General features: G+C 38.3%; 1 protein-coding gene across 3 annotated transcripts; it reads left to right on the plus strand.

The window, feature by feature from the left end:
- The first annotated feature begins 212 nt into the window (after nucleotides 1-212).
- Nucleotides 213-12424, plus strand: LOC117323083. Of its 3 annotated transcripts, XM_033878091.1 has the most exons (7): nucleotides 213-624; nucleotides 1126-1185; nucleotides 1761-1955; nucleotides 2683-2761; nucleotides 3509-3574; nucleotides 6238-6371; nucleotides 12056-12424. In XM_033878091.1, exons 3-7 carry the CDS (start codon nucleotides 1847-1849, stop codon nucleotides 12244-12246), a joined length of 579 nt encoding a protein of 192 aa, XP_033733982.1. In that variant the 5' UTR covers nucleotides 213-624; nucleotides 1126-1185; nucleotides 1761-1846; the 3' UTR covers nucleotides 12247-12424. The 3 variants fall into 3 exon arrangements, with proteins under 3 accessions (XP_033733982.1, XP_033733981.1, XP_033733983.1); XM_033878090.1 differs by lacking the exon at nucleotides 1126-1185 and having other exon boundaries at nucleotides 215-624; XM_033878092.1 differs by lacking the exons at nucleotides 213-624; nucleotides 1126-1185 and adding an exon at nucleotides 1568-1623.
- Nucleotides 12425-13527: the final 1103 nt, after the last annotated feature.

Here is a 13527-nt window from a genome sequence, read left to right on the forward strand (position 1 = left end):
ATATGAACCTTGTATCTTTTCATTTTAGTACGAATTAAGACATTTTACAGTCGTATTTGGTTGATAGAAGAACCACGTTCGGCTAAGAGTTGTTTGTAGCCACCAGCTACTACAATGAGGCCCTGCGACAAAATGACTCTGGTTATTCACGGAGCGATAGACCTGGTACACAAACTTTGTTAAGTCATGATCAACCTCTGAAATTTCAGTAAAATATGCATCAAACGACATTTAATATCTACTTGTTAAATGATGCTGTGGATTCCGTGTCGATAAACATAATGTTGTGTCCGTTTACGTGCCATGGTTGTGTCACGGACGACATCCCACTCGTCTGTAGCATTATTGTATGTGGTACGTATACCGGAACGAATGTAAAAGTATTAATCCATATATATGCAAAATTGTCGCCAGCTGGTGTATCGGGCCTGGTGTGACACATGGTTATTTGTTGAATATTGTGACGTACATGCCTTGTGCTGGACCCCTGGAAATATGTACAAGGATTGGATGGAGATTCTCCGGCGACAACAGGAAATACCAGCCATTTTGTGCATGTATTTCCAATTATGGAATTAAATTGCGGATGAGTTTTGAAAGACCGGCACGACATTTATTTAAGAGGTCAGTATAACATTGTGTATAGGAAAGGGCTAACATGTTCTGACTTTCGTGGTAGTTTGATATGCGTTTCAAATACAATACGCTTAACAGTGATATTTTATTTCAGCTATAAATCTATACATCTGTATTTATTTTAAAACTAGTCAAGACAAGACAAGAAAAAGAAAACTTTTGGAAAGCTGTCAAGTATTTACTTGGGAGAACTTTAAATTCATTTCAATTCAAGTTTCTTCCGAAAGCCTCACAGCCAGTAGGTACATACAGTCATATGCATTACATAGTCATACATACAGTCATGAATATTACATACAGTCATACATACATATATACCATACTAGTACCATAAACATTTCTGTTTAGTATACAACAGACATTTCATCACACGAAAGTTTAACCTCAGTTAAATTTAAGTTTACAAATTGTTGAATCAATCTGCCACTTAATAGTAAGTTTGATAAATATATGTCGTGCAACATCAGCAATATAATTTTCATTATACAGACAAACAGACAGACAGACAGATGGATGGACAAAAGTTGATATAGAAGTACGAGTTTCCAAGTGAGTCTTTCAAAACACAACAATTGATTACTTTATCGTCTAAACTGCTAACTTAGATGATGTTGATCTAAAGCTATCCACTAGCAGATATAATCTAGGTGATACTGATGTCCATTTCGGGTTGTTTACGCCCCCGCCCAAATTATACCCGTTGTGTATACTCGGCGGTAATACACATTTCAATTTAAATACCGAAAGTATGTTCATTGATGCGTATCGTGTTTTCTTTGGACTTTAAAAAGACGTGAGTTGATATAGATATACTTTCTATAGACACGAAAGAAACCACTCATTGTAGGAATAATAGATCGTAGTTTTGTCGAGTAAGTGAAATTACATGTGTACGTAATGTGGTATACGTGATCCCCTACAAATACATATAATTATAGGGCGGTAGATGGGACCTAGCTAGCTAGGTATAACATGTACCTAGTACAGGTATGTATATATATCTATCTATATATAGTACAGGGCTGTAATAAGTATATTTTACAATATATAATGCAGTTTAGTTCTTTTATTTATCTAATTGTTTTTTTTAATAATGACCATTTTTCTCTGATCTATTGATGAAGGTGATTTGGCCAGAGTAACCTTGACCTTGCCGGTGAAATAACCTTGACCTTGCCGGCATAATAACCCTGACATTACATGTATTGCCATGGAGAAGGACAGGATCGTCAGTACAGAGAAGGGGCCCACTAAATCGTCAACCTTTCTGTCAAAAATCACTGTCATCGCACGACTATGGGCCATTCTAACGTTGGCCGGTATGTACCCGGCTATAGACAAATCTAAACTTTGATTGGTTAAATCTACCGGCTATGGGCGAATTCCAACGTTGGTTTCAATTGGTTAATATACGTGTAATCATAAACGGGCTATTGGCGAAATGTAACTTTGGTTGGTTCATAAAACTTTCATCGGGCTATGGGCGAATTCTTACGTTGGTTGCATTGGTTGATATAATTATTCATCGGCTATGGGTGAATTCTTACGTTGGTTGGTTGAAAAAAATATCAGTGGGCTATGGGCGAATTCTGATGATGGTTTGGTTAATATGTTTATCTACGGGCTATTGGGGACTTTTAATGTTGGTTAGTTAATATAATTATCTATCGGCTATGGATGAATTATAAGGTTGGTTGGTTGATATAATTAACTATTGGTGAATTCTAACGTTGGTAAGTTGATATAGTTATCTATACCGGCTATGGATGAATTCTAAGGTGTGTTGGTTAAATAATAATCTACCGGCTGTGGGCGGATATTTCGACCTCAGGATAACATGTCTATCAGCTGTTGTGTCGGCATGCATATGGTGTAACATGTTGTCATCCATGTATTTAGAATCCGACATATTTGTTTGTCCTCGCCGTGGTTATGACTTGTACATGTGTTATGACTTGTACATGTGTTCATGTATATCATTATTGAATTTCAGTTTGCTAGACTTAATATGTAAGTATTATAGAGGGTGATTATTTTTATTGACAGTGATGTGGGGAGCAGGGGTGTACACTATACAGAACCCTCCCGACGTCGACCCAAAGTTGTATCTCGGCTGGTACCTCATGTAAGTTATTATACAATTACTGACTTTGTAGGAGGTCAATACATTGGTTCATTAACCCTAATGATTTTGATAATATTATTTTTTCTTTTTTTTTATATTTCATCAATAATGTACATTTTATTTTCATCACGTGAACATGTAAACAATCGTACAACAGCGATAGACAGACGGTTAAAAAGACATAGAAATTGCATATTATTTGTACATGTGTATTTTTCTTTTATTAATAATTAATTAAGGGTTAATTTCGTTTATTTATGTGAAGCCTCGATATGCACATTTAGCCATTCTACTGACGTTTTCGGTTAATTATTAGCTATAATCACACATTGTAGTAATCATGTTTGATGTGATATATACATACATTTAACAGGTTGACATTTACATCGATTAATGAAATAACCAGAGTTTAGACTTCATACATGCGTCATTAACGGTATTAGCTGTATTGGCCTGGCTTCAAGGACACGACGCCGACTTGTGTTAGCAAATCAATCATCAGATATAGACTCATTAATCGCTTACAAAAAATAATTATTTTAAAAATAAGCGTGTCCTTTTGTTAAAGAATTGGAAAATTATGAAGAAAACTTAAAATGATTTCAAAATCAAATATAAATTCAAAAAAGAATTTAAATGAAAAGTTTGTTAAGAAATTATGGTATTCTGAACATAATTTCAACATTCCTCAAAATACCTATATACATGTACATGTTACTAATAAAGTTCTAATCGTATCTTCTTCAGAGCTGCAAGTATCGTGGTTACCTTGCTTGAACTTACCTGGATCATAAACAAATCTACATGTTGCAAGTAAGTATCACAATGGCGATTTTTTGTAAACTATTGTTCAAAAGAGAATGTGATTCATAAAGTTACTTTATGATGTGCAGGTTGTTCAATAAATATCCGGGTACTGGTTTTGAAATGATCGATATTATTTTAAATAACAAAAGCATTAAATCCAGTATTTCCTACTGTTGACAATAACACCCGGACTGACTTTCCTACAATAACACCCGGACTGACTTTCCTACTGTTGACAATAACACCCAGACTGACCTTCCCACTGTTGACAATAACACCTGGGCTGACTTTCCTACAATAACACCCGGACTGACTTTCCCACTGTTGACAATAACACCCGGACTGACTGTCCTACTGTTGACAATAACACCCAGACTGACTTTCCCACTGTTGACAATAACACCCGGACTGACTTTCTCACTGTTGACAATAACACCCGGACTGACTTTCCTACAATAACACCCAGACTGACTTTCCTACTGTTGACAATAACACCCGGACTGACTTTCCTACTGTTGACAATAACACCCAGACTGACTTTCCCACTATTGACAATAACACCCGGACTGACTTTCCCACTATTGACAATAACACCCAGACTGACTTTCCCACTGTTGACAATAACACCCGGACTGACTTTCCTACTATTGACAATAACACCCGGACTGACTTTCCTACTGTTAACAATAACACCCAGACTGACTTTCCTACTATTGAAAATAACACCCGGACTGACTTTCCTACTATTGACAATAACACCCGGACTGACTTTCCTACTGTTGACAATAACACACAGACTGACTTTCCCACTGTTGACAATAACACCCGGACTGACTTTCCTACAATAACACCCAGACTGACTTTCCCACTGTTGACAATAACACCCGGACTGACTTTCCTACAATAACACACAGACTGACTTTCCCACTGTTGACAATAACAACCGGACTGACTTTCCCACTGTTGACAATAACACCCGGACTGACTTTCCTACTGTTGACAATAACACCCGGACTGACTTTCCTACTGTTGACAATAACACCCGGACTGACTGTCCTACTGTTGACAATAACACCCGGACTGACTTTCTCACTGTTGACAATAACACCCCGACTGACTTTCCTACTGTTGACAATAACACCCGGACTGACTTTCCTACTGTTGACAATAACACACAGACTGACTTTCCTACTGTTGAAAATAACACCCGGACTGACTTTCCTACTGTTGACAATAACACCCCGACTGACTTTCCTACTGTTGACAATAACACCCCGACTGACTTTCCTACTGTTGACAATAACACCCGGACTGACTTTCCTACTGTTGACAATAACACCCGGACTGACTTTCCCACTGTTGACAATAACACCCGGACTGACTTTCCTACTGTTGACAATAACACCCGGACTGACTTTCCTACTGTTGACAATAACACCCGGACTGACTTTCCTACTGTTGACAATAACATCCGGACAGACTTTCCTACTGTAGACAATAACACCCGGACTGACTTTCCTACAATAATACCCAGACTGACTTTCCTACTGTTGAAAATAACACCCGGACTGACTTTCCCACTGTTGACAATAACACCCGGACTGACTGTCCTACTGTTGACAATAACACCCGGACTGACTGTCCTACTGTTGACAATAACACCCGGACTGACTTTCTCACTGTTGACAATAACACCCGGACTGACTTTCCTACTGTTGACAATAACACCCGGACTGACTTTCCTACTGTTGACAATAACACACAGACTGACTTTCCTACTGTTGACAATAACACCCCGACTGACTTTCCTACTGTTGACAATAACATACAGACTGACTTTCCCACTGTTGACAATAACACACAGACTGACTTTCCTACTGTTGAAAATAACACCCGGACTGACTTTCCTACTGTTGACAATAACACCCGGACTGACTTTCTCACTGTTGACAATAACACCCCGACTGACTTTCCTACTGTTGACAATAACACACAGACTGACTTTCCCACTGTTGACAATAACACACAGACTGACTTTCCTACTGTTGAAAATAACACCCGGACTGACTTTCCTACTGTTGACAATAACATCCGGACAGACTTTCCTACTGTAGACAATAACACCCGGACTGACTTTCCTACTGTTGACAATATCACCCGGACTGACTTTCCTACTGTTGACAATAACACCCGGACTGACTGTCCTACTGATGACAATAACACCCGGACTGACTTTCCTACAATAACATCCGGACAGACTTTCCTACTGTTGACAATAACACCTGGACTGACTTTTCTACAATAACACCCGGACTGACTTTTCTACAATAACACCCGGACTGACTGTCCTACTGATGACAATAACACCTGGACTGACTTTTCTACTGTTGACAATAACACCCGGACTGACTTTCCTACTGTTGACAATAACACCCGGACTGACTGTCCTACTCATGACAATAACACCCGGACTGACTGTCCTACTCATGACAATAACACCCGGACTGACTGTCCTACTGATGACAATAACACCCGGACTGACTGTCCTACTGATGACAATAACACCCGGACAGACTTTCCTACTGTTGACAATAACACCCGGACAGACTTTCCTACTGTTGACAATAACACCCAATGATGCCAATAATATGAGTTATGTTACCTCACAGGCGAGAAGGCTGTTGTTGTCACTGTTGGTCTGTGATCATGTGGATTGATAACTGGAAGAAAGGCGTGCTCTATCTTCTTCTGTCCGCACCGGTATTTATGGAAGGCCTTCGGAATATCCTCGGAATTATAAGCGGTAAGTACATTTGTACATCTAGGTACTTTCTTGGAATTTTCGATGGTAATTGAGTTGTTCAAATTGCAATGAATGTGTTCGCCGTAACCGATATCGGATTACTACCGACACATGCGAATTTTGTATCATTCGTAATTATTATATTTGATAGATACATAATTGAGGCGTTAAATAATTATGTGTGGTCTGTTGTGTATTGTGACATGTGTATTTTGGATTCCTATTAGTGATGCGTGGACGACTGTATATTGTGACGTGTATATTTCTGGGTTCCTACTAGTGGTGTACGGACTACTGTATATTATGACGTGTATATTTCCGGGTTCCTACTAGTGGTGTACGGACTACTGTACTAGTGGTGTACAAACCACTGTATATTATGACGTGTATATTTCAGGGTTCCTACTAGTGGTGTACGGACTACTGTATATTATGACGAGTATATTTCAGGGTTCCTACTAGTGGTGTACGGACTACTGTATATTATGTGTATATTTCTGGGTTCCTATTACTGATGCGTGGACGACTGTATATTGTGACGTGTATATTTCTGGGTTCCTACTAGTGGTGTACGGACTACTGTATATTATGACGTGTATATTTCCGGGTTCCTACTAGTGGTGTACGGACTACTGTATATTATGACGTGTATATTTCAGGGTTCCTACTAGTGGTGTACGGACTACTGTACTAGTGGTGTACAAACCACTGTATATTATGACGTGTATATTTCAGGGTTCCTACTAGTGGTGTGTGGACTACTGTATATTGTGACGTGTATATTTTAGGGTTCCTACTAGTGGTGTACGGACTACTGTATATTATGACGAGTATATTTCAGGGTTCCTACTAGTGGTGTACGGACTACTGTATATTATGATGTGTATATTTCAGGGTTCCTACTAGTGATGTACGGACTACTGTATATTGTGACGTGTATATTTCAGGGTTCCTACTAGTGGTGTACTGACTACGGTACATTATGACGTGTATATTTCAGGGTTCCTACTAGTGGTGTGTGGACTACTGTATATTATGACGTGTATATTTCAGGGTTCCTACTAGTGGTGTACGGACTACTGTATATTATGACGTGTATATTTCAGGGTTCCTACTAGTGATGTACGGACTACTGTATATTATGACGTGTATATTTCAGTGTTCCTACTAGTGGTGTACGGACTACTGTATATTATGACGTGTATATTTCAGGGTTCCTACTAGTGGTGTACGGACTAATGTACATTATGACGTGTATATTTCAGGGTTCCTACTAGTGGTGTACGGACTACTGTATATTATGACGTGTATATTTAAGGGGTTCCTACTAGTGGTGTACGGACTACTGTATATTATGACGTGTATATTTCAGGGTTCCTACTAGTGGTGTACGGACTACTGTATATTGTGATGTGTATATTTCAGGGTTCCTACTAGTGGTGTGTGGACTACTGTATATTGTGACGTGTATATTTCAGGGTTCCTACTAGTGGTGTACGGACTACTGTATATTATGACGTGTATATTTCAGGGTTCCTACTAGTGGTGTACGGACTACTGTATATTATGACGTGTATATTTAAGGGGTTTCTACTAGTGGTGTACGGACTACTGTATATTATGACGTGTATATTTAAGGGGTTCCTACTAGTGGTGTACGGACTACTGTATATTATAACGTGTATATTTAAGGGGTTCCTACTAATGGTGTACAGACTACTGTATATTATGACGTGTATATTTCAGGGTTCCTACTAGTGGTGTACGGACTACTGTATATTGTGACGTGTATATTTCTGGGTTCCTATTAGTGGTGTACGGACTACTGTATATTGTGACGTGTATATTTCAGGGTTCCTACTAGTGGTGTACGGACTACTGTATATTATGACGTGTATATTTAAGGGGTTCCTACTAATGGTGTACAGACTACTGTATATTATGACGTGTATATTTCAGGGTTCCTACTAGTGGTGTACGGACTACTGTTTCTCTCATATCTCGCCATGTTGGATAGAGTTTGCCCATGTAAGATAGCTATGTAAGATAAATCTATCTTACATAGCATTTCACGCGCGCGGATTAATCTGCGTTCAAGGGGGACAACTCTCACAACGTCGTCTGCTTGTGTTCACATCCGACAGTCCTTATCGTCGGTGTCTGTTTTGAAACGTTGGACTTAACTTTAAAAATACATACATTCTTAGATAAATATATATCATATCAGCAGTAAATCAATAGGGCTACACGGTTAAACGATTAGACATTTCATCTGAGCGAACATATAACTCCGTTACTGTAACAAACAGACTACGCCTACAGGCCTGTTGTAACAGTTACAGTACAATACAGACTTGCCTACCCGACAGATTTGTCATTTGTCATTAAAAACATGTAAACACACACAATCACCTGGCAATGACAGGAAGTAAAATAAAAGCCATACATAAAAAAATATAAAAAAGAAAATGTCAAACGTCACAACCTATGAAATGGTTCCGTTTGCGTCAGCAGGGGGCCCTGGAATTTGTTTACTCTACTGTACTGTACTGTCAGTAACTGTTAGGCCTACTCAGTAACCTGTGTATTTGGAAGTTGGGAATTGGCTCTTAAATGAACGAACATTCGGTAAAAATGACATCCCTCGATGTTCATATAAAAATATTTATTTCAATTGTAACTCAGAGTCTATATTTGTGTAGAGTAACTATGAAAACTAACTGCCATCCTAGCCTTTCAATATGATCATCGTTAGCCTATCGACTGACCTACCTTCGTCATTCCATCAAGACAACCGGTTAAACACATATAATCCTATGTCACAGAAAAGATCGAATACTCGTATAGAGTCACTGTTCGCTGGTTCACACACGAAGTTGCCAAAATCACAGTGAATTTAAAATTACCAGCCACGAAACATCGCCGCGTCATGGCGATCGAGATCGACATCACTCTCATTGAACTATGAATGGAATTCCAATGACAGTCGTGACGTCATGCAGTGACGTAGTATTTCATAAAAAAAAATTTGACTTGACATTTAAAAGTACAGTGTGTTCTGTGAAATGATTAAATATGTCGAGGTGCAAATCAAATTATATGTGAAGTTGGAAAACTCATTTCAGCGTTGGCTTTCAGTATTGTTGATAGAACTTCTTTTTCTCGGATGTTGACAATTTGATCACGGCCACGTAAGAGTCGGTCAAGTTACGGTAATTTTTATCGGCGAATTGTTCATTCGTTCATCACTTAACCACAAAATGAATGAAATTTGTGTGCAAACATTGTTTGCCAAAAATAGGGTATGATCTTTCAGAATATCACAAGTATATTTAGTAAAAACGTCAAATAAAGAAATTAAAAAATTGAAGAAAATGGATGGCTGAGGGACACTTTCGCCAGAAATTCGGTAATGATATGAGAGAAAAAGACTCTTTCATTATGTGTGTATGTAGGATAGGGATATTCCACCCTCGGGATCACAAAATGTGGTAAAACCCTCGGCAAGCCTCGGGTTTCACCACATTTTGTGACCCCTCGGGTGGAATATCCCTATCCTACATATACACATATGAAAGAGTCTTATAATATTGTGACGTGTATATTTCTGGGTTCCTATTAGTGGTGTACGGACTACTGTATATTGTGACGTGTATATTTCAGGGTTCCTACTAGTGGTGTACGGACTACTGTATATTATGACGTGTATATTTCAGGGTTCCTACTAGTGGTGTACGGACTACTGTATATTATGACGTGTATATTTCAGGGTACCTACTAGTGGTGTACGGACTACTGTATATTGTGACGTGTATATTTCAGGGTTCCTACTAGTGGTGTACGGACTACTGTATATTATGACGTGTATATTTCAGGGTACCTACTAGTGGTGTACGGACTACTGTATATTATGACGTGTATATTTCAGGGTTCCTACTAGTGGTGTACGGACTACTGTATATTATGACGTGTATATGTCAGGGTTCCTACTAGTGGTGTACGGACTACTGTATATTATGACGTGTATATTTCAGGGTTCCTACTAGTGGTGTACGGACTACTGTACATTGTGACGTGTATATTTCAGGGTTCCTACTAGTGGTGTACGGACTACTGTATATTATGACGTGTATATTTCAGGGTTCCTACTTAGTACTAGTGGTGTACGGACTACTGTATATTATGACGTGTATATTTCTGGGTTCCTACTAGTGGTGTGTGGACTACTGTATATTATGACGTGTATATTTCATGGTTCCTACTAGTGGTGTGTGGACTACTGTATATTATGACGTGTATATTTCAGGGTTACTACTAGTGGTGTACGGACTACTGTATATTATGACGTGTATATTTCAGGGTTCCTACTAGTGGTGTACGGACTACTGTATATTGTGACGTGTATATTTCAGGGTTCCTACTAGTGGTGTACGGACTACTGTATATCGTGACGTGTATATTTCAGGGTTCCTACTAGTGGTGTACGGACTACTGTATATTATGACGTGTATATTTCAGGGTTCCTACTAGTGGTGTGTGGACTACTGTATATTATGACGTGTATATTTCAGGGTTCCTACTAGTGGTGTACGGACTACTGTATATTATGACGTGTATATTTCAGGGTTCCTACTAGTGGTGTACGGACTACTGTACATTATGACGTGTATATTTCAGGGTTCCTACTAGTGGTGTACGGACTACTGTACATTATGACGTGTATATTTCAGGGTTCCTACTAGTGGTGTACGGACTACTGTATATCATGACGTGTATATTTCAGGGTTCCTACTAGTGGTGTACGGACTACTGTATACTATGACGTGTATATTTCAGGGTTCCTACTAGTGGTGTACGGACTACTGTATACTATGACGTGTATATTTCAGGGTTCCTACTAGTGGTGTACGGACTACTGTATATCATGACGTGTATATTTCAGGGTTCCTACTAGTGGTGTACGGACTACTGTATACTATGACGTGTATATTTCAGGGTTCCTACTAGTGGTGTACGGACTACTGTATACTATGACGTGTATATTTCAGGGTTCCTACTAGTGGTGTACGGACTACTGTATACTATGACGTGTATATTTCAGGGTTCCTACTAGTGGTGTACGGACTACTGTATACTATGACGTGTATATTTCAGGGTTCCTACTAGTGGTGTACGGACTACTGTATACTATGACGTGTATATTTCAGGGTTCCTACTAGTGGTGTACGGACTACTGTATATTGTGACGTGTATATTTCAGGGTTCCTACTAGTGGTGTACGGACTACTGTATATTATGACGTGTATATTTCAGGGTTCCTACTAGTGGTGTGTGGACTACTGTATATTATGACGTGTATATTTCAGGGTTCCTACTAGTGGTGTACGGACTACTGTATATTGTGACGTGTATATTTCAGGGTTCCTACTAGTGGTGTACGGACTACTGTATATTATGACGTGTATATTTCAGGGTTCCTACTAGTGGTGTGTGGACTACTGTATATTATGACGTGTATATTTCAGGGTTCCTACTAGTGGTGTACGGACTACTGTATATTGTGACGTGTATATTTCTGGGTTCCTACTAGTTGTGTACGGACTACTGTATATTGTGACGTGTATATTTCAGGGTTCCTACTAGTGGTGTACGGTCTACTGTATATTATGACGTGTATATTTCAGGGTTCCTACTAGTGGTGTGCGGACTATTGTACATTGTGAAGACATTCAAGGATGGAATAGTTTACACTGTGACAGAAACTCGTTACGTAAAAACTTACACGCCGAACGTCAACATGCTGGTGCACGAGATGGCCACACAAACTGATGACGACAGATACTACGAGGAAATCTCGCCGAACAGAAGGCGATGACGTCAATGACCATACCACGCTAAATTACTACGTCATGTTAAAACGCCCTTTTAACAAGCTGGTCATCGAAATGGAGGCCACCGGGGTATGTTGGCCATCGACGTGAGCATGTGTATTGAGCATGCTTTCCAGGCCCAAACATGCATTGCTTACATTGAGAACATGACCAATGAAACTTTCCGAGAAAAAGGGGAACCGCTATTCAGTACAAAGCCCACCAAAAATCAATTTTAAATAGGGATGACTAATTTTTTTCCAAAAAACCCTACTTTAAAGAAGTCATTTTTTTGAAAAATAAAAAATTTGTGTTGATACCTTTCCTTTTTGGTGCATAAGTTAAAAATTATTATTTATTCGTGTTCCCAATAACCCCCTATCGATCTTTTTGGAAAAATCCCCCTTTTTTTTCTTAAAAGAAATTTTCAAAAATTCTTTTTTGTTTTTTTTTTTGTTTTTTATTTTTTTTAAAGTCTTTTTTTTGCCTAAAGGGGGTTTCTTTTCTTGTTTAAAATTCCGAAGTCTTTAAATTTCTTTTGGGGGGCTTTCATCTTTTCTTTTTCCCTCTTGTATTTTAAAACCCTCCTTTTAGGGCTCCTTTCAGTATTTAAACCCCCCCGGAATAAATATCCAAAAAAGGGTTAAGATAACTTTTTTTTAAAAATTTTTTATAAAAAAAGTTCAATACGTTTTGTAAGAAATGATTAAAAAAAACGGGGTTTAAAAAAAAAATCCGTAAGTTTGCCAAAAAAGTAAAAATATCCGTCTTTTTTTTTTAACCAAAAAAAAAAAAGTTTTTCTTCGGTTAACATTTTTTTTCCCCCCGCGTCTGGCTTAAAATTATTACCCCCTCCCAAAAAACTTGGGCCTTTGTCAAACACCCCAAAAAATGAAGCAAATTAAACACTTTTAAAGTTTTTCGTTCCCCAAAAGGTTCGTCACAAAGGGGTTTGGGTTTAAAAACCCCCTCCCCAAAAAACCCCCCTGTCCCCCTTCTTTAAATTTTATCAAAAAAAAACACCTTCTTTATAAAAAATTTTTTACTTTTTTTTATATTTAAACTCTTTATTTTAAAACCAACACCCCATAATATCGTGTTTTTTGTTTTAAAAACCAAAAAACCAAAATTATTTTTTTTCCCCGGAAAAACCCCCTTTCTTTTCAAAAAACCCCGCAAAATAATTCTAATTTTCCCCTTTTCCCTTGCAATTCTCTTTACCTCACCTTTGGCTTTTTTTTAAAAAAACAATTTTCCTTGTTTTTCAAAAACCCCTTCTTTAATTT

The sequence above is a fragment of the Pecten maximus genome, chromosome 3 (assembly GCF_902652985.1).
Source record: "Pecten maximus chromosome 3, xPecMax1.1, whole genome shotgun sequence".
NCBI lineage: Eukaryota > Metazoa > Mollusca > Bivalvia > Pectinida > Pectinidae > Pecten > Pecten maximus.